This window comes from Anastrepha obliqua, chromosome 4, assembly GCF_027943255.1.
Source record: "Anastrepha obliqua isolate idAnaObli1 chromosome 4, idAnaObli1_1.0, whole genome shotgun sequence".
Lineage (NCBI taxonomy): Eukaryota > Metazoa > Arthropoda > Insecta > Diptera > Tephritidae > Anastrepha > Anastrepha obliqua.
The window spans coordinates 113,926,479-113,948,798 of record NC_072895.1 but is presented as its reverse complement, the minus strand read 5'-3'; the positions used below and the strand labels follow the sequence as shown (position 1 = coordinate 113,948,798).

The following is a 22,320-nucleotide window of genomic DNA, read 5'->3' as shown; positions in this document are numbered from 1 at the left end:
TATAAAGACTCTTCTTAGCTTAAAGTTGAACTAAAATTAGATAATACATTTAATGAGAATGGGAGAGAATAAAGCTAGTAATGAATGTACGAATGATTGTTGTAAGTATGTTGAGTGTGGGTGGAAGAATAAAATAGAGTTTTAAATAAGAGTAAGCCTAAGTAATTTCAAATTTCAAGCATAAGTAAATATATACAAGGGTAATACTAAGTTTGAATTAAGAGTATGATTAAAATAAATAAGAACGCGTGTAAGATTATAATGTAACTGTAAACAGACAAAAAAATATTATACCAAACTTTGATTATTAATTGTTGTTGATAATAAATTTTTGGTTGTGTAATATTGAAAATCAAAAGTTACAACAATTGTACCAAATCGTTGCATTACAGTATATACAGTGACTCACAGCTTATTTCGTGTGAGACAATATTTTTACTTCTCATTGAAAAATAAACAACAAAAATGCAATATTACAAAAAAAAATTGTTTTCATTTTATTCTTTATTCACTTCTTCGTGTAACGGGACAAAACCAAAATTCAAAAATATTATCAAAGAAGAAAACATATAGCAACAACAAAAGCTCTTGCAAAATCGTCACAGCTTATTTTGTTTGTTTCAATTAACCATTATTTAAGAGTAATACAAAACTTCAATTGACTTTGGATTTGTTTTTTACCTGCTTAATATGCTATTAGAAATTATTTCACTTAATATTTTGATGGCTATCAAGATGGTTCGACACGCATCAATTGAAAGGCGTGAAATCGTGATTAAACACTATAAGGAGGGCAAAACCCAAAAGAAAATCACTGAAATTGTTGAGCTGAGCCCTTCAACAGTCCAATATATTATACAGCGCTTCGTACGGGAGAATCGCATTGCAGATTAGGGCAGAAATGCTCCTAATAAGATATTTAATGAAGCTGATGAAAGGTGGATTCTAAGAAAAATTAAGCAGGATCCAAAAATAAGTGCACCCCATTTAGCTGCGGAAGCAGAAAAGTACCTTGGAAAAAAGAGCAACCCCGAAACCATCCGCAGAATTCTTCGGAACAACGATTTTCACGGTCGGACGGCTCGAAATAAGCCTTTTATAAGCGCAAAAAATAAAAAGGTTAGAATACAGTTCGCAACGGAGTACCTTGGAAAGCCAGACTTATTCTGCGATACGGTTATTTTCTCTGATGAGAGTAAATATAACCTATTTGGGTCTGACGGAAAGATTTGCGTGTGGAGGAAACCAAATACGGAGCTCCAAACTCAAAATTTACGTGGTACTGTAAAGCATGGCGGTGGTCATGTGATGGTTTGGGGTGCATATCGGCAGCAGGAGTTGGAAGCTTGCACTTCATTGAAGGGAATATGGACAAAATTCAATACCTAAATATTTTGAAAGCAAATTTACTTCAGAGTGCGGAAAAATTGGGCATAAGAGAGAATTTCAGCTTCTATCAAGACAACGACCCAAAGCACAAGTCGGGTGTAGTGCAAGCATGGTTGATTTGGAATTGTCCACATGTGCTCCAAACGCCACCCCAATCACCAGATATATGTAAATGTAATTGAAAATTTATGGCACCTGCTTGAAACAAAAATCAGACTTTATAACATATCCAACGTAAACGACCTAAAAGAGGCCCTAAAAACTGTATGGTATAAGATTTCCCCGGATTACACAACAAAATTGGTTTCTTCGATGAATTCTCGTTTAAGAAGTGTGATAAAACAAAAAGGCTACCCAACAAAATATTAATTAGACTTTTTTTAATTTTTAGATAAGAATTGTACGAAATAAGCTGTGACTTTGACTTTGTATGAATTTTTGTTTTTGTTATATTTTTTCTTATTTTGAAACATTTTTCAAGTATTGTTTTTGTTCCGTTGCACGAAGAAGTGAATAAAGAATAAAATGCAAAAAAAAATTTTTTGTAATATTGCATTTTTCTTGTTTTTTTTTCAGTGAGAAGTAAAAATATTGTCTCACACGAAATTAGCTTTGAGTTACTGTAAGTAGATCCATTTAAGTTTTCATTTTAATGTATTTCTTTATTTTTTTGTCTACTTCGCTAGCTTTTTAGCTACGCAATTTAAATCAGCAAGAAATGAAATAATCAAATCAATAATTTCATTGAAGATAATGCAAACAAATTTGCGTTTAGTGGTTGCTTCGACTATTAACACCTCGCTACACCACGCAACCACACCACATTAAATATGTATAGATACAGAGTGAAAATTTAATAATCATATGAAATAATGCAAGTTTCCTTTACTTAACAAAAAGCATAAAAATGGTTGTGAATTTTATTTTATTAGTATACACACGCAACAGATTAAAAAATTGCAACAAAAATTGCTTAAAGCGGAACCAAACCAAGCAACGAACGAAGTCTGCATTATAGGAACCTGCTGCCATTATTTCACTACTCTTTACTGAACGCCTGTGTAGTCTAACCGTCGCATCCGTAGCAACAATTGTTGCTCAATGTTAATCATGCAACTTCGTACGATTCACACAACAACAAGAAATGCATAGTGTGCAGTGAAAACAAAAAGCGATTAAGCAAATTATAGCCTCAATATTAGCATTATTGTTGTACAATACAATAAAAATCGTGAAAGATCTCGTTTTCTTTGCCACATTACTTTTAACACGTTTCTCCTTCATTGTTTTGCTGGCAACCAGCCTATTACTATCTTTTTCTTAAAACTTTTTTTCCTTATGTTTTTTTTTTTCTTCTCTATTTTTTAAATGGAAATGTCGATTACATAAAAACCAACAGTATTATTTGTAGTGGTAGTAATAGTGTTCGTCATCAAACAACGATCAACATTTGTAGCTAACCACAAAACTCGCAAGTAATTTTATGCGCTTGCCTTCTGCATAGTAAGAAGCTCTGTTTAATATGCATGGACTTTGACAGCAGCTGTGTTTATTATGCATTTATGTATGCATTTAATCTTATGTTGTAATATTCGATGTGTGAGCTAACATTAATTTGCATAAATTGTATGTTTTCGATTTGCTTTTGCTAATGAAAGTTATATTTTAAGTCACATATTATGATTTTTATTAGAGATATTCGAATCTCTGGTATGATTTTATTTCCCAGTTTCCGTGCAGAATCCAATATTCCTAGACACAGATTTGAAGCCTATAGTGAGCAGGATGAAGATTGCTTACGCCACCAATAGAATATTATCCATGAATTTCACAAACTGGGACGGCACACCATTCCAGCAATGCAACGCAACGAACTAGATAGCGGATACATTGCAACGATATAACTATCGAAGGAAGAATGACGTTACAATATTATGGTGAATGATTGTAATTGTTGTTGTTGTTGTAGCAGCATAAACATTCCTTATACATATACGAGGAATGCTGCTGAAGTGGCAGTCCCCAGGCCGGATATAAATCCGGGTCGTTCCGGTCACGAAGTACCGACTGTCGTGGGAACGCTAAGGATTCTCTAAAAACTCAAAGGATTCTCTAAAAACTCGATCTCAAAATGATCTGCTAAGTTGAAATGCAATAGAAATAATTCGAAACTTAACAAAAACTGAAAGAAAATGAAAAGGTAAATGAAAAAAAAAAACGAAAAATCGCTTTAAAAAAACAAAAAATGTGTAACACATATAATGTTAACAAACGGCTAGAGGAGGGAGTCAAGAAGCTGAGGAAAACACAAGCAAGCAACTGTAAAAAAGTCATCAATAATAATAACAGTTACAAAACAATGGTAGCAGTCAATACTACAATAAAAAGAAGCAAAAGCAAACAAAAGAAGATTAAGATGATATAACAACAACAACAGCAACCACCACCACCAGTTATAAAAACAAACAAATGTACAGTTTCGAAAAAAACGTGGAGCCCAGCGGGTCTTAAACTCTGAAAATGCAGCAGCAAAACTGGCTTGGCTGTAGCAGATTTACACGAGTGGCCATGAAGAGGAAAATAAAAGTATAAAAAAGAAATAGGAACAAAAACCAAACAACAATTACCACAGCGCATATGTCAAACAACATGAAGAAGCACATAAATCGTAGATGAGCAGAGACAGAGAGTTACTAATCCCACAGCAAAATTTCTAGCAACAATAAGCGAACTCCACAACTTACTCGCCATAACAGACACATCGAGATGAATGCATAAAGGTTGGGCTTAAATAATAAGCTTCCAGCAGCAGTTAGGAGGAAGTAAAGTGCAGCAACACCAACACAGAACGAAACAAAAAACAAATTCTTCAAACTCATCGACAGACGCACAGTGCGGCCGATTCCCAAAAAGCTGGCCAAAAGTCGAAAAAAAAAGTTCCTAGATAGAGTTTTTTTGTCTTCGGGTTGGCTACAGTAATGCCTTGAGTAGTGAAAACCGTTCATAGCAACGTCCTGTACCCTAAGTATCCTCTGTATTTTCAGTTGCAACGTGGCCTTCGTTTGAGCATCGTATTACTGTCGATGAATAGTGAAAGTTGTACACATTTGAAAGATTTTGTAATGGAGTAAATTGAACAAAACCAAATGGAATCATCTTCGGAAGGTTAGTAAAATACGAGAAATCTTTAGTACATATCAATACCTCGACACAAAATTTTTAGCTGCAGCAATACGTAGATACTTTTTTTGCAATTTTTTTTATAAAATTTGAGTTTTCAAACTGTATAGTAATACAACGCCGTCATATGCTGCTTTGAAACCTATTAAAGGTTACTCAAAAAAGTAATGGTTACTGAATAAAACAAGATTCAGCTGCTACCACTTGCTACCTTGGCTTTAATCAGCGACCCCGAAAACATATATAAATTTACATGCATCTTGATTATGTTCTTGAATATACGCTATTTCACGTGAGGGGGTGGCCAATAGGGGTGAAAGGGGCTGGATTTTCAAAATTTTAAGATCAAATTCGTAATCAGCGACCCCGACAACCCCCGAGTAAGAAATTTTGAATCAATTACTTAATTTTTTGAGTTTTGGCCAGCTTTTCGGGAATCGGCCGCACAGTGAGACGTGTAAAAAATTAAACATACAAAATTGTGTTTCAATTTCAATTGTGTGCCCTCTATGAATTACAAACTTGACCAGCTATCTTTTCCGTACTATAACGCATAACCTACTACAAATCTGGAATACTGTATACCAGCTTAATCGATCCTCAAGAATTTGTTTTGTCACTTAAAATATCAATGCATGAAAATCCCACTTAACTTTCACGCGCGACTGGGAAACTTGGTCCAGAAAGGGGTATAAAAAACGCGCATCCTGACAGCTGGTTTGACACTTTACGACAGACGCTTGAATGTGGTAGAATGAAATAATAATGATAAAAGCTCATGGCAATGTTGAGAATGAAAATGATGGCAATGTGTAAGGTATTAATACGTACATATAATATATACATACATAAGATCCGTAAGCACAAACTGTGTGTATGCTATATACAGTATTGTACAGAAAAATAAGAGAGAGACTTTTCTAGTAAAATTAAGCTTGCATCAATCGAACTTTGAATGTTTTCGCCAGTTTTCTTGTTTTTATTTACTTATACATGTGCATTATGAAAGGAGAAAAAAAACCGACAATTAATGGTTAAAAAATCCTTCGATTTATGTTTGTCAAAAGTTTTTAAGATGCAGTGATCACCAGTTCAAAAACATAGTTTTGAGAAAAACACATTCAAAGTTTTGCTATCGATTCCGGAGCGTCTGAGCGCCCTTTCTTAATTGTTGAATAACTCGAAAAGTACTTGTCAGATTCACTTCAAATTTTTACATAATATTTTTAGGTTACTATACGTCATACCTTAACTGAAAAATTCTACTTTTTTAGTTTCAGATGATTCTACGACGAATGCCGATTGGCACCGCAGAGCACCTCTCGAAAAACATATCTCCAAAAAAATTCTGTCATGGGCTTATTTGCCAATATTTTATTATTAATATTTTTTAAAAACTTATTGAAAAGATGTACAATAACATGCAACTGATTTTATTAAAGTATCTTAAGCCAAAAAATCAAAAAAAAAAGCCAAGATTAAAAAAAAAAGTGTTTTTTTTAGCGCTAAACCCTACCACCCCCTTAAAAAAAAGCATACTCAAATGCGAAAAGCAATCACGCCAAATGAAAGACTTTCTGCGACGTTCAGATTTCTTGCCTCAGGTTGAAGTTTTGATGATTATTTTCTATTCTTGTTTTGAATAATTCACTTTTTATTCTTCTAAAATAATTTTATTAACACTTGTCATTTTCCCGCTTACTCTTATCTCGACGACAGTCAGTAATAAAATAAAAAATTAAAAAATCCACAAACTGCGTCTCAAACTAGCAATAAATCTGAGGTAAATGAAAATTTTCAATTACTTTGGATTTGTGCATTTGTGCCCGCACTCCGCCATACACAATGGATTTTCTCCAACTGCAACAAATCGCTGGGGATTGTACCCTGATTGTGGCCAGCTTTGGTCTGGCAGACCTGCATTGTTCGACGCCTTTCGAATTTTCCATGGAAATGTGAAAATTTATAGTTGATTTATAGTTGAAAGAGTTGCTTATTTCGCACATTTACCTTCAAATAATTATCTATATAGCTAATAGCAGATTTTTTTTTTGTTATTTGTTTAGGCATTCAAAACACAAAAAATGTACAAAATAGATTTCCTATCAAGTTATGTAATGAGGGCAGAATCCAAACTGTTTAATAATTTAACGCAAATCGACAGTCGGCAAATTAATTTAGCTAATAGGATAAATTTTTAAATTTCATACTTACTATCTTTGTTTAAACATAACCGCTACCAAGACATGCTCACTCCTATTTTTTGGAGCAAAGCTGTACTTTAAGATACAACCACCAATTCAATCATCTTTGTCCACAAAGTTGTTTCGTTAGACGTGCCATTCGTCGCTTTGGCCGTCCAACGCCGTCTAGGCACTGCCATCCAGCTACCCAACAACATTCTTTATCAACATCAACTTTGGAAGCGAATATCATGGGACACAGGAAGGCAGTAGTGGCAAGCAGTGCTAGAGGCGAGTGTGCCAAAGCTTTTGGTATTTACAATGTAAATGGATGAGCAAGCTAACTGTCTTAGGTGGGTAGATATGTGTGTACGAGTACATAAGTACGTACAGACATGGGTAGGTAGGTAGATGATCGCGGGCATGCCCCAAACAACAAATGGCAGGCAATGTCTTATATTGTACACGTTGCCTTGTAGTCGTACTTAAAACACGTAGTTACAAAACTCGTGTGTATGAGTATGGCAAGAGATTTTAATGATGTTTCAGCAGTTCGCCTGACACTTCTACTGAAGTTATAGAGAAAAAGACGAAGACCCACACACTTTTGTACACACCCAGTGACGAGGCAGGTCAGTGTCTAATAGCCACGTCTAGAATTTCTTCTTTTTATGGTCGTTGAATTATTGCTACTAACCGTTAAATGTTTGAGCGATTAAAGACGCAAACTGTATGCGAGGAAAAATATAAATTAATAGTCGCTGCAATGAAGGCAAGAAAACCGACAATTTCAGAGATTAAAAATTTGTGTCAACCACCAGTGAGGCAGTGAAACAGTGAGACAGACGGCTGGTGGCTGGAGGAAGAGTAGCTTAAGACACTGGTGTTGGCAAAAAAATTAGGCTAGATTAAAAGGTGACAGGCTTGCAAGCAGTAAGACTGGCAGTTAGGCGAATTGCCAACTACTGCTTTGACTGATAACATAGTTGCTGGTTAATTGCAGTTTCTAGTGATCGATAGAACAGAATGAGCCAAATTAAATCTATTTGAATTAAAGTTATATTCAAAAGATATTGGGTAACATGCTGAGGGATAGAAACTGCGAAAACAAGAGCTTTTGGGCCCCAATATCACGATCATAGCTCTCATGCTGAACAGTACCCAAGGTGACTTCAGTATACAAATCCACATTAGGTCTAATTGCCGATGCTACTTTACCGGAATGACTAGGAAATAGAACTAAGGAATTTTTTCCAATTTTCGTAAAATAAAATACTGCACTTTCAAAAACAAAAAAGGAAAATAGTCAAAGCTGGTCAAAATGTGGATGTGCCATCATTAATCGACGGCTATGTATATATTGTATAGCTGTATTTATGTATGCATCCTATACAAAAACAAAATCTACTGGAGAAAGAAAATAAAATACTTTTCCACGCCAAATAATCCCTTAAAAATACTTGATATAGCTTAATTTCAAAATGCTAGCAAAGAAGGTTTACATTAAACGGAGTCTAAAATTAATGCATTGAAACAAAAAATAAACAACAAAAACATTAGAAAGGCATGAAAAATGAAGTCAATTATTACAACCACACAGAAAAATTGTTTAAGGCAAAAGGTAAAGAGTTAAAAGTAAACAAGCAAAAGCAACGCTGACAAAAGACGCCCGAAACGTTGCTACTTGGATAATTCCTTTGATTGATGAACTAATGACAGGCAGGTTAAGAGAGACAGTTGCTGTGAACAGAAAATATCTCAAAATTATTATACGCACATTTAACTAGTAGAATAAATATGGACAGCCAAGTAGAAACCAAAAAAAAAAAACGGAAAACAAACACGCGCCTGGATTGAAGAAGCCCATCATGAGACAACAATGCAAAGAAGGGGAAAACGAGCAAACAGAAAAGGGCATGGCAAAAAAAATTAAATTAAAAGAAAACTTAACAAACCTACAGCGAATATATTAGATGCGTATAACAATAATCTACTTAATACATTGTAAACATTTATAAATATAATTAAAAATAGATAAGGAGTGTTGTTGGAATTGAGGTAGCAACGAATGCTCATCTAATCTTCAGGTAATAAAAATAAGTAATTCAAGTTTCAAACGCTAGATGGGCTACCATAATGTTATATTATAAAAATAATAAAATAATAAACAAAATTAAATAAATAATAATAATAAAAAATAACAAAAAAAAAAAAAAAAATAATAATAATAATAAAAAAAAAAATAATAATAAAAATAATAAAAAAAAATAAAAATAATAAAAAAATAAAAATAATAAAAATAATAAAAAAAATACAAATAATAAAAAAATTAAAAATAATAAAACAAAATATAAAAAATAGTAAAAAAAAATGAAAATAAAAATGATAAAAAAATAAAAATAATATTGGGAGGTTGAATTAGTTTTAAAGGTTTTTTTCGAAGATTTGGGGCTTTATTGTGAAAAAACGGTACAAAATATTTTATTCGAAGTATTGGCCATCGCTAGCTACAACTTTCGCCCATCTTTCGGGCAATTTCCGGATGCCGTTTCTCCAAAATTCTGGCCGCTGCTTGACTATCCATGACTCAACCCATATTTTGGTAGCCTCGTACGAGGAGAACCGCTGGTCCGCCAAATCGAGACTCATATGCCGGAACAAATGATAATCGGAGGGAGCTATGTCTGGACTATACGGCGGGTGGGGTAACACTTCCCAGCCAAGCGTTCCAAGGTATTTTTTGACAGGTTGAGCAACATGCGGCCGAGCGTTGTCATGTTGAAAAATAACCTTGTCGTGCCTTTTTACCGTTTCCGGCCGTTTTTCTTTCAATGCCCGGCTTAAACGCATCAATTGCAGTCGGTAGCGATCCCCCGTGATTGTTTCGCCCGGTTGGAGCAGCTCAAAATATACGACGCCGACCTGATCCCACCAAATGCAGAGCATGATTTTCTTGCCGTGAATATTCTGCTTGGCCGTCGACGTTGATGCGTGGTCGGGCAAACCCCGTGATTTTTTGCGTTTTGGGTTATCGTAGTGGATCCATTTTTCGTCGCCAGTCACCACCCGATGCAAAAAACCCTTCCGATTTTTTCGCTCGATCAGCAATTCGCACGTAAAAAATCGCCGTTCGACGTCGCGCAGCTTCAACTCGTACGGGACCCAATGTCCTTGCTTTTGGATCATTCCCATCGCTTTTAGACGCTTGCAAACGGTTGATTTATCAACGCCCAATGATTCAGCAAGCTCTTCTTGGGTTTGGCACGAGTCCTCGTTTACCAATTCCCCCAATTCCGCGTCCTCGAACTTTTTGGGCTGGCCAAGACGCTCCTTGTCTTCGGTGTGAAAATCACCACTTTTGAATCGTCGAAACCAGTACTCACATGTTGAAATCGACGGAGTATGGTCTGGGTAGGCCTCCTGCAGCAATTCACGGGCTTGGGCTGTATTTTTTTTTCAAATTGAAGCAGAAAAGCAAAGCTTCCCGCAAATTGCGTTTCGACGGCACGAAAGTTGACATACTCGGAGCACGAAAACACTGCATTGTTTATACTTTAGCGAAATGACAGATACTGATAAACAAAGCCTAGGGATGAGGCTTTGTCATGAATATATATTCAGTATTGCCAACGCGATAAAGTGATAAATAGCGCCATCTGTGTGCCACCTTTAAAACTAATTCAACCTCCTAATAAAAAAATACAAATAGTCAAATAAATAAAATATCTGATTAAACGAGGAACAAAATCACAAACGGCAAAGGAAAAAAACCGCACAAGTTCGGGTGTTTCTCTTTTAAAAAATTATGGAAAGGACGCACGATCACCGTACCTATAAAATTGATATGTGCCATCTAGTTACTGTACAAACATTTAAAACACTTTTTCAAGCTCGATTTCACAGACACAATAGTTAACTAATCTGCTCGAATTCAGTATTTATTACCCAAATCTTCGTTGGCGTGTCCACAATATTCGGTTCTATATAACCGAAATGACCCGAATTTAATTGTGACTAAAATTAGTAGTTTATTCTTCAGCAGTATTAATTGGAAACGTAGAATGCTTAATTTTAAAATAACGTAAAAAAAAGATAGAAAAATTCCAAAGTTATGTTTCACTTCCTTTGCGTTTTCAAACATTGTTAAACAATCAATTAAATTTGTTAGCATAATAAATAAAATAAAAATAGAAAAGTGGAAGAGATAACCGGTAAAAAATGGCAAAGTGAGAAAATCGCCAATAAAATAGTCAAAAATTGAGTGATAAAAAAATGTATAGATACTCTGACTAATTGCAAGTAGGTCCAGCAGAATAAGTAAGAGAATGAAAGAGCGAGAATGCAAACTAACAATAGATAGAAGTAGGAGAGCCGGTTTGAGTGGCCTCACTCCAGACCAAAAATGTCGGAGGGGAATAAAATTAAGAAAAATATATACCAAACCTCAAGTATGAATGAGCTGTATACATACATAATACATACATATCTATTAATATATGTATGTACATCTATATAGTACATACATATATACAACGGTGCGTTTAATGAATGCGTTAAATAGTACTTAATTACGTAATACAACATATTTTTGGGCGGGGTAAAATACAAGTGAAAAAAATGTAAAAAGGTGAGTTGAGCTGAGAGCGCAACTGATATCACCACTGATACTATTGCTAAATACACACTGAGCAAATGTGGGTAAGATAATGTGGTTTGAAAAGAGCAAAAACAAAAATAAAATAAAAATCCGTAAAGTGCTAAACAAATAATACACACTTTACTCAGGCAAATGAAATATTGCGCAAGTCGGTCGCGAAGGTAGAAATGAGGAAGAGACAAACAAACATGTGGTTTCTGGTCCGTAAACGTAGCAGCGGTATGAGTACCGACCAACACCTACTAAATCTATGGAGATACAATGAATCATATAAAATTAAGACACAATGTGGCGCTTTCTATTTATCGATATAAAAAATTTCAAAGTAATTAATCTTCAAACTTAAATTAAGACAAGGGGAGCTTTATATACATAACTGTAACATTTGTTTTTACAACCCACTTTAGCATTATTCAAACTATTGTTCCATCTACATACATACATACATGAATTCACTATATCTTGTGAATACCCGTTCGATAACAATAGGAACGAAGGAAGACTAAAGGGATATATGTACATCATACGTTATCCGTTCGATAGAATCATATCCACACAAAAATCAACACTTCAGTAGCTTTTGGCGTGTACTCTATGCTTTTACAAAAGCAACAATAACAGATAAAGTCTCGAGCTCACGAACAGAAAGACACGGACTCATGTTTGGCCAAGGCATGTTGTTGTTGTAAAAGCATACTTTTTTGGAGAATACTATCGAGAACTAACACTTCAGTGGTATTCCTCAAAAATTTATGAGGGATGCTTTCTGCTGTTACAACCCGACACAGATATGTAAATGCCACCTTATAAATTGTGGTTAAGAGAAATATAAATAATTATTTGTAAGTATTATCATTACACTAATTTTTAAAATAAAAAAAATGTAATTTGTTTTTTGCATTCACTTCACACGCTTATAATATATGTGCAACTACGTACACACATATGTAGTATGTATGTATGTATGCACATATTGCAATACTTGTGGCCGTCCCGCCAGCCGGCCGGTTTTCTTGCTTATTGCTGCTTACAATATTTGACGTACTATCGACGTGCTTTCAACACTTGGCGATAAGATAGTGAGCGAATGTCGTGCGATCTTGATAAGATGTAGAATTTTTAAAGCTAATAACTACCTTTTAAAAAAATACATTATTTTAGTATTTTCATAGAAAAAGTGAATTTCACATTTTAAATATTTTTTCACAAATACCTACAGTTCTGATGGCAATATTAACGGTTCAAGTCAGCTGTATATATTTTTCTTTTTTAGAAACAAGCAACAGTTCTTTGTTTACTTGTTTTTGTGCGTTTGATTTGCCTTACAAATGTAATAGAATAGTTAGGCACTACACTAAGTGCACTCTGAACAAAATATTGATGTCGGCACTTGTTGGCGATTTGTCTATCTCAACCTGCCTCACGCCCTGCTGTGGTTTTCGTAGTAGGCGCCATTGGGACGCCGAATGTGTTTAGTGCAGTGACCACTGCAACCGCGAGTCGGCATTTTAGTGATGGTGTTAGTTTCGGTGTCGCGTGCCTCGCTTTGTAGGTTTGACCCAGATTTCCAACATCTCTTATGACTTTGCTTTATGGTGTTTTTTACGCATTTACACACATGCGCTCACAACAATAACAAAGTGTGTCTACCAAACTGCCGAGTGCGAATCAGCAAACAAGTTGTTTTTTATTTCATGTTTTACAATAAGTACATTGCAAACTGAATAACAGTCATGCAAATCAAATGAATTGTTGATGTAACAACATTATAAACATTACGATTGCCGGTGAAAGTCTAACTTAGTTGCTGAGTCCTAATTACCTAAATACAAATAAAGCTTCTTAAGCTTTAAAGAGCCGGAGGAACGATCCTTTGGCATACTAAAACTACAATTCTTATAGATATTGATTTTAAAATAGCCGTGGCAAAACATTTTGCAATTTTGTCATGATTTTAGTAATCATTATTTCCTTTTAAATACACTGCCTTATTGTTACTGATGTTAAAGCAAATGGTTAAAATGCATTTTCGCACTATTATACTCTTTAATTATTTTAAAAAAATTTAACACCACTGTCAAAATATCGTACCACTGTTCTTTTCATGTTATTATGTCCAGACATTCTGATGTAGACTTTTGCACACAATGGCTCTTATTTCTTATCATCTGTTTTTGTACCAACTTTCAAATAGGTGCTTTCAATTTATCGTTTCCTTTCAAAGTGCATGGCCGCCCACGCTGAGCTGCCCACCAGGTCTACCCCTTTCTCGCCGACGACATTGATGGCATGACGTTGCAATTATTAAACCAATTGCAATAACAAAAACAGTAAAAATATAACGGCGGATGCAGCATACCGAGTAGAAAGGTGACGACACAAATTTATACAGGGTGAGGAACAGGAAAATGCATGCATAGCTAAAGTTACGTAATTAACGCATTGGTTCTGATTAATTTATTACTTTCATTGTGGACATTGTGATCATTTCATTCGTGGGAAATCGAATAAAACATTTGTTTTTTAACCTTCCGCTATACATTTTTCTTATTTTAGAGGTAACACAAAAACCAAATAGCACGTATTTGACGTCAAAACGGAATCGAAAAATGACCAAACCCAAAAAATAGGAATAGCGGCAGCAAGTAGAAGCAGTTGATGATGACATTCGTTAGTATATCTTTGCTGTGCTACACACTCTCAGTACAACACACAATTACAACAACAATAACTGGAAAGAAAGAGTAGAGCTTAATAATAAACAGCAATAGAGCACATGAGAAAACGAACGAATGGCGAACGCCGAAAGCAATGTCAACAACAAAAACAAGCAAAGCCGCAATTTATTCGATGCGGTATGGCATTACCCGAAATTGGGGCTGTGTAGGGCGGTGGTGTATAGCAAATTTAAGAAAACATGACGTCATTTTACGCAAGCGTGCTACCAGCGTATTATTGAACTAGAGAAATATAAGCTTAGAATAGTTTTTCGTATAGTAAACTTCATTGCGTATTTGAAAACATTGAATACAATTTCTTTATCTTTAAAAACTAGTGGACTGTGTAAAGTAATAATAAAGTAAATACTGCTGGCTGTTATTTGCTTTTTTTCTGGTGTTCAGTTAAAAAAAAATAAAAGCAAAAAAGAAAAAACCGACTAGTTCCAAGGCAGATTAACAGATAGTGGCAGTAGAGCACTGTATTTTGTTTTTGCTTTTACATCCTAGAATGATAAAATTTACAAACAAATAATGACAGTTTAGAGTAATCTAAACAAAATTTGACATTTAAGAGACCAAATGAATAGAAAAAAATCTATTCAGCTGATCTACTGATACTACCCAAGACGAATTAATTAAAGTGCCGTTGGCAACACAGTCTCTCTCTTTTGAGGGACTACCAAAAAAAGTAATTACAATGGGCAGAATTGTCGCAATGATAATTCTTATGAGAGCACAGTAAAATTCAATCACATATTGCTAAATACATTTGTTTAATGTGAGTTGCCTAGTTCCCGAAATTTGCGATATAGTTTGAATCTAGTTTTTTAAAATAAAATGAAATAAAAAAACCTCATTCATAAATCGTACAACTCCTTTATTTTCAAGCAATTATTTTTTTGCTGCCGACCCAACCCTAACATTATGATCAAATTAAAATCCCGATGAAATGTATGCTTACCCATTTGCTAAATTTTTCATATTCCCCATTAAGCACGATTCTCACTTACCGTTTTATTGCGTGATCCGCGTTCGCTCTCTCTCACACCTTTTTCCCCCTTTCACAAGTGCGTGTGCTCTCTATTGTTGTAGTCTTCTTTTTACGAATTCTCTTATTATAGCTATTTATTTTCTTTTTGTTCTGCTCTCAAACTCAACCCGTTCTTCGACCGAAAGAAGTAAAAAATGTAATTTATTATAATTTCTTATTATCTTCTCAAATAAATTTTTTTATAAACTTGAAATTTTCACACACACAAATAAGCACATCAAATTTTTCACTTTTTCTGCTGCTTTAGCTGCCGTCGTTGTCGTCCGCTGCTAATTTTTCTCTTAAAATACGGAATATATTTGCGCGGAACGACAGTCAATTTTCTTATAGACTGTTTTTTTTTATTTTTGAATGACGCTGTCACAATTTCGCACAAATTAACACTAGATAGAATCAGATTTATTTTTTCTATTAATTATAAATCAACCACAGGCGCGCCTAATTTATATTTTGCCCCAGCTAATAAATCCAATTGGGGAATTTGGCGTCTACCACTGAAACAAATTGACCGCTACGTCCGAACATGCACTCACAAGCGAATAGAGCAACCAGAATACCAGAATTAAATGATAAAACGACTGCGTCTACGTGTGCCTTTGCGTACGAATTCACTCAACTCACAAGCCAATCAACGCGACACAAGACGGCCAAAAGAAAAGGGGAATAAAGGGAATTTTCCATTTGAAAATAAAAGAAAAAGTGAATATGTTTTCGCATGAAACGAATAAAAGAAAATGAAAGCAAGATTTAAAAACGAGAAAATAAGAGTATATGGTATAAAATATCTGATACAACATATATATGTTTTTTATTCGAAATACTTTATTAACAATTTTGATTTCAGAAATCTTTTTTATTCAACTGTCCGAAAATTATAAACGGCATCTCTTGCGGACGCCAATAGCACGCGCAATACAAAAACACTTTTTTATGGGTTTTTTTTTTAATAAAATTTCCCTCTGTATTTAAAATAGGGAAATTTCTATAAGGCAACAGAAAAAAGTGGCGGAGCATACGCCCAATTGAGGTAGAGTAATCTGTAATTAAAATATTTAATGGAATGACCACTAGATATGGATGTATGCAAATGCTTATTTTAAAAGCAGAGAGCTATACTACATGAAGGATAATATAAATTATATGTAAGTTATCGGCACGATTAAATTATTATGTCATTGCTGTCATTTTAGTCACAAACGAAGTTCAATAGAGAGCAAAATGCCAGATAACATTTAATGATCATTGTGGGCTTTCGCCGGTTTTTAATTCAACACAAGCGCACAGTATTTGCTATAAAAAATAGGTATCACGAGCACCGTCTACCGATGATAATCGATTTTTTAATTCTCGTTCTTGCTAATTTTCTCAAACCAATTTTCACTTTCAATCGCGGCGCATAACATTTTTTCTACGCAACTACTTTCCCCTGCAGACTTTTTTCTATATACCAACTAGCCGAACACACACATCGTTAATTCAAGTTTTTTTCGCCGATTTAAAATGAAAAGAATATTTAGATTTTGCCTAATTTATTATAAATTATAAACGGACTTATTAAAGCCTTACAACAATTCTCGACGTTCGTTTTCTTTGAGCTATTCCAGCGCAAACACTCAAACATTCGAGTCGACGACGTTCGTTCGATTCCGCTTTTGCTTCTGTTCTGCTGTTCTGCTCTTCTGATTCGCCTAAAATTTCCTACCTTTCGATTTTCCAATTGCATTCGCGTCACTTTTCCGGTGCCACTTCCCTATAGGTAAAAATGCGTACACACTATATGCAAATCGGTTGATTTTGGTTCACTCATTCTGATCAGAAAATAATCGAGATGATGTCATTTTGAAGTTTGCTGGAGAAATAACGGGATGTTGTGTTACAAGCAGGGTTGCAATTGAATAAATAAAATACCAAATTTGAAAATTAACTTTGTTAAGTCAAAGAAGTTGCAAGTAAATTGAATGAAAATTTATTTTTTACAGTTCTTTTTCATTATTGCTCTTCGTGAACTTTTTTTCAGAGTCGAGTTTTCTTGATGTTGCTGTTGCAACACCATAAAGTTTCCCCATATACGTTGTGGGAATGATGCTGAACCGACAGTTTTTGGCCGGATATAAGGCTGAGGCTTAACGTCGTATGACTTGTTCAAAATTATCTTGAAGCTAACACACTCTAATTGACCATCAGAGTAGAAGCATATTTTCTACTAATTGTATTAACTGAGCATATCTTTGACAAGTAACACTCATATCAACTGTTCTCTCGGCATCTTGAAAATGAAACTGAAACTTTGAAACTTTCCCTGTGGTTGCTAATTTCTAGTGAGAAATAACACTGCCTACTCTTTGGCGCTTGTTTGTTGGTGCAAACTTGTAGGAAATATAGTTTTGGTGCCTATTTTTTGGCGTTATATTTCCTTGGTGCGTACCGTTTGGGAAGTTTTTTGGGCCCAATTTTTTTGGCGTTTTTTTGGTGCCTACTTTTTGGCGGTTATTTCCTTCTCCTGGCTAGTGCGTTGCTTCAAACATACACCTACACGGGTAACATTGACCGTAATAGCCCCTGTTGACGCTCAAGCATGCTTGTTCTGCAGCTTATGTGTGTGCGTGTCGGGTGCTTGACGCTAATATCTAAAATTTTTGATTTTTATCGTGCAAAAGCCGACAACAAGTATGTGTGACACGAAGCAAGTACGAGTGTCACCCGACATGCACACATATAAGCCTGCTGGACATGCATGCTTGAGCGCCACCAGCGGCTATAACATTGCATGTTGGTAACTTAAGTTTGAAACAATGTTCCTCGGGTATAAGACGTTTTAAATATGAACTATTCACAAACGCATTTGCAAATAATTTTCATTGAAATAATTTGAATACAAGTACAATAACAATTAAAAGCACGCGTGTGACTGCATTTTTTAAGAATTGAAGTGAAGTTTATAGGAAAATATAATATAATGCGGCAAACTATAGTGCAGTTGCTGAAGGCATTTTGCAAAACTGTAATCAGGAACATCTCCCTAACATTTCCACCAAATTTTAGTTAAATAAATAATTACAATCACGCGTAAAATTACTAATGCGACATTGTAACTACTAAGCCCGACTTTATATGTGTACTGCATTTTCCACCAAAAATATTACCAATAACTTAAATACATTCTTAGCAAATATGTATAAAAAGTTTGAGTACCGCACGAAAAATTAATCAATTATATTTCTGACTGATTTTATATGTTTATTTATTAATCCTATATAAACTTGACTTCAAAACTTGAAACTTGTAAATGTAGATTATTAGGTTTCGATTATCCAGCACAACGAAAAATTCGTCCACTGAACCACCCTGTCACAGTTGATTACACTTTTGTGAACTGCAAGGCCGTTTGTTGACGCGAAGAAGCAGTTGTTGAAAGTGGACGAGACGCCGCGGTTGGTGTGATAATTTTTTATTTTAGTTTTTAAGTTTAAAAATAATTAATGCCGGTGTCGAAATTTTATAGTAGGACACAATTTAGAAAAGGTAAGTTGTTTCATAATTAATTTCAATATACACGCTGTAAGTTATATATAAATACATATGTACCACATTTGGTTTCTCAGGCATCTACAAGTGATATATTAAGTAAAGCAGCAACAAACATTAAACGGTTTATACTTGCAAGGCGCCTGCAAATTTGAATAGAATAGCGTCAAATTTCGGCTGCAACAACCCTCAACGTCCATCATATACCTTCACAGACAGCTACCTCACCCAAAAGAATGGGACGCAGCCCATCGCCGTCACATCGGCGACGTGAAAAAGAGCGTTCCGAACGCAAAAAGCGGCGAGAACGCCGTTCTAGAGAACGAGAACGCCAGCGGGAACGTGAAACGGGTGCTGGTAGCAGTAGCCGTGCATTGCGTAGACGTTCACTGGATAGAGGAGGCGGTGGTGATCGTGACCGAAGTCGCAGCCATGAGCGGGATAGATCGAGCCGTCGGCGTTCGAGGTGAATAGTAAAGTGTAGTGTATTGACCCAAGACAGAAACGTCACAGAACTAAGTATACAACTTTTTTACAAATTTTTAATTATATTTTAAGTTATATATTACATTATTTCTCGAAAATTACGCCAATCAATTGATTCAAACATTTAAAGTGTTAGTGTGATTACAACCCTGCGCGTTAATTTTCCCTCGCTTTTGCTTCAGTTGCGTTATTTTATGTCGACTTTGACATTTCAGCGCATTACCACGTGAAGTGAAATAGCAGATGAAATTAGAAGAGTAATATCAGCGAATTTCATCACTAAATTTAATTGCACGTTTTATAAAGTTCTTTGGCAGAATAAACTTCATCAGTAAATAAACCACACTAAACGCGTACAGGAGATCAAGTGAAAAAGTGTAATATTAAATAGAATATAAACAAAATGGCATTTCGTGTGCAATTTGAGAACAACGATGACATCGGCGTTTTCAGCAAACTTACAAACGCATACTGCCTAGTTGCCATCGGCGGCTCCGAGGCATTCTACAGTGTATATGAATCTGAATTGGCAGAGACCATACCGGTCGTGCATGCCAGCATTGGTGGTTGCCGCATCATTGGCCGTCTTACGGTAGGCAACCGTAATGGACTACTTGTACCACATTCCACTACCGATGTGGAGCTACAACATTTGCGGAATACATTACCGGATGCAGTTAAAATCCAACGCGTCGAAGAACGACTTTCGGCGTTGGGAAACGTAATCGCTTGCAATGACTATGTCGCCTTAGTGCATCCCGATCTTGATAAGGAAACAGAAGAAATCATCGGTGATGTACTAAAGGTGGAAGTGTTTCGGCAAACTATAGCCGAGAACCCGCTCGTAGGTACCTATACAGTGCTCAGCAATCAGGGTGGAATGGTGCATCCAAAAACCAGTATACAGGATCAAAATGAATTATCGTCACTGCTTCAAGTGCCATTGGTGGCGGGTACAGTAAATCAGGGCAGCGACGTTCTAGCAGCTGGCATGGTTGTGAACGATTGGATATCATTCGTCGGCATGAGTTCTACCGCTACAGAAATGTCTGTGATTGAAAGTGTCTTCAAATTAAACCAAGCCCAGCCGAGCACAGTCACAACAAAATTGCGTGCTGCTCTTATTGAAGAAATGTCTTAAATGCCGTTAAATGTAAAATCGAAATTAAATTGAAGTGTAAAGACTTTTGGTAATAAAATTATTTCAGAATAAATTTAATGTTAGTTTATAATATCAATTTATGTATTTTTCTAATAAAATGCTGGAAAAAGTGTACAAAGGCGATTACTACTATGTTGACTCATCAAGCATGGAGATTGAAGCTTCACTCAAAATATGTTGGTATTTTTGTATGTATTGGAATTGTAATTTCTCCGGATTAGGAAAGTGGCGCGAGTTTCGGGAAAGCGAAACGATTTTATAGAGAATCTAATATATGGGGCGGGTGCAATTATTATTTAATTTGTTATTATTACGTTTTGTACTTATATTTGGCTTAATATTATCATCTCTTTAAAACCGTTTCTTTGGCTATAGGTCTCGCTCGCGTGGTCATCCATCCACTTCGGCGTCAACGTCATCGGGGCGACGTGGTGCTGCCACTGAACGTCCAAAAATCACAGAAGCCGATTTGGAGGGTAAATCCCCTGAAGAGGTTGAAATGTTGAAAACAATGGGTTTCTGCACGTTCGACACAACCAAAAACAAGAAGGTCGAAGGTAACGACGTCGGAGAAGTGCATGTAATCTTAAAGCGCAAGTATCGTCAATATATGAATCGCAAAGGTGGCTTTAATCGGCCGCTGGACTTTGTGGCATAGCGCGGCAGGGGAACGCGAAAAACGCGTTTCACAAACCGAGCGCTGCACATACGGCGATATGTCGACGTACATTTTTGTACTAATTTTTTTTTTACTATTACTATTCTTTAGAAGTGCAACTGCTGTAGTATCCAACGCTCAAGACTACTGCAGCAGCATGCACTGACAATCCTGCAATTTTATGCAATAGACCGGTTTACAAAATTCAATTTTCAAAATTTCCACCACATATACCTCATTAATATTTTAAATATTAAACCTTTTTTAATTGCCTGTTTAAGTTTTCCCATAGTATCTAAGACCTATTATAAATGTTATGAATGTGAGGTGTTGAAGTGCTGCTCGAAGTTTGATGGGATGAAAAAAGTCGACATTTTGAATTTCGACACTGCTTTGTCAAATAATCGTATTTATGAAAGCATTAAAACAACACGAGCGCATATTTTATAATGATGACTACTTTGATGCTAAAATTGCATTACTTGACTGGCTGAGAGTAAAATGATTTTTAGGCCATTTAAAAAGCTGAAGCTACAGTTGAATTTTTTGTATTTTTAAATGGCAGACAATTTTAGATTAACGCGAGCAGCACAATTTCACTCTTCTCATTTAAAACTCTTGAATTGCAAACTACAAGTTTACAATAGTTTTTGAATATTTAAAGTAATTAAACGAAACATTTTTATTTTTCTGTTACAACAACAAATGAAAACTGAAATGTGTCAAACTAAAATGAATTAAGGCGAAAGTGCGGCGCGTGTAGTTTATGCAGCTTTTTCCACATTGATATTTTTTTAGAAATGCTTTTAACTTCTGGCATTGAAAATATTAGTTATTTTGTGGTTGAATTCGTCAAAAGAAGTGCTTTGTTGGAAACAAAAATGGATGTGTTGATTTTTTCCTAATTTTTTTTTTTTATGCGCTGAACTCTTGCGCTTGATTCATTTTAGTTCCATAAAGGAAGAAAAACGTAACTGTAACTCTGTTTTCGTTCCATTTTACCAAATTCTTGTTATGAATTAACTGCACATGAAATTTTCTATTCACAACAATTACTTGAAGTATTTGAAAATCACAACAATACAACACATTCCCACAAACCCGTAAACACATACACATACAAACATATCCCAACACGCATTAAAATGCATAACTCCCCAATAGTATCCTCCACACACTGCAATAGTACAATTTTTATCAAAATATTTTTTATAAATAGAGCAACTATATTTACACAAATATCATAATTATCCCGAACCTTAAATATCCTACCCAACATAACTACCCCTTACCCTGAACCCCATACAAT

The 22,320-nt window shown here is 35.2% G+C and overlaps 3 protein-coding genes across 15 annotated transcripts in view; 2 read left to right on the top strand and 1 right to left on the bottom strand.

The window, feature by feature from the left end:
* LOC129243981 (protein hu-li tai shao) overlaps nt 1-16,975 on the bottom strand; it is a 120,821-nt gene extending 103,846 nt beyond the window's left edge. For 4 of the 13 annotated variants that reach the window (XM_054881514.1, XM_054881513.1, XM_054881516.1 and 1 more), the window contains exon 1: nt 15,140-15,666. The gene's annotated coding sequence lies outside the window, so the exon portion shown is untranslated. The other 9 variants (XM_054881503.1, XM_054881509.1, XM_054881510.1 and 6 more) reach the window with 7 other exon arrangements.
* Nucleotides 16,976-18,522: 1,547 nt separating this feature from the next.
* LOC129243919 (U4/U6.U5 small nuclear ribonucleoprotein 27 kDa protein) lies at nt 18,523-21,863 on the top strand. Its single transcript, XM_054881370.1, has 3 exons — nt 18,523-18,702; nt 18,783-19,171; nt 20,729-21,863. Exons 2-3 carry the CDS (start codon nt 18,942-18,944, stop codon nt 21,009-21,011), a joined length of 513 nt encoding a protein of 170 aa, XP_054737345.1. The 5' UTR covers nt 18,523-18,702; nt 18,783-18,941; the 3' UTR covers nt 21,012-21,863.
* On the top strand, nt 19,345-20,405 carry LOC129243918 (eukaryotic translation initiation factor 6). The gene has a single exon (XM_054881369.1). It carries the CDS (start codon nt 19,595-19,597, stop codon nt 20,330-20,332), a length of 738 nt encoding a protein of 245 aa, XP_054737344.1. The 5' UTR covers nt 19,345-19,594; the 3' UTR covers nt 20,333-20,405.
* Nucleotides 21,864-22,320: the final 457 nt, after the last annotated feature.

Coding starts and splice junctions, on each gene's coding strand:
- LOC129243919 (XM_054881370.1), top strand. CDS start 18,942: ATGGGACGCAGCCCATCGCCGTCACATCGGCGACGTGAAAAAGAGCGT. Junction 19,172..20,728: donor TCGAGCCGTCGGCGTTCGAG/GTGAATAGTAAA, acceptor CTTTGGCTATAG/GTCTCGCTCGCGTGGTCATC.
- LOC129243918 (XM_054881369.1), top strand. CDS start 19,595: ATGGCATTTCGTGTGCAATTTGAGAACAACGATGACATCGGCGTTTTC.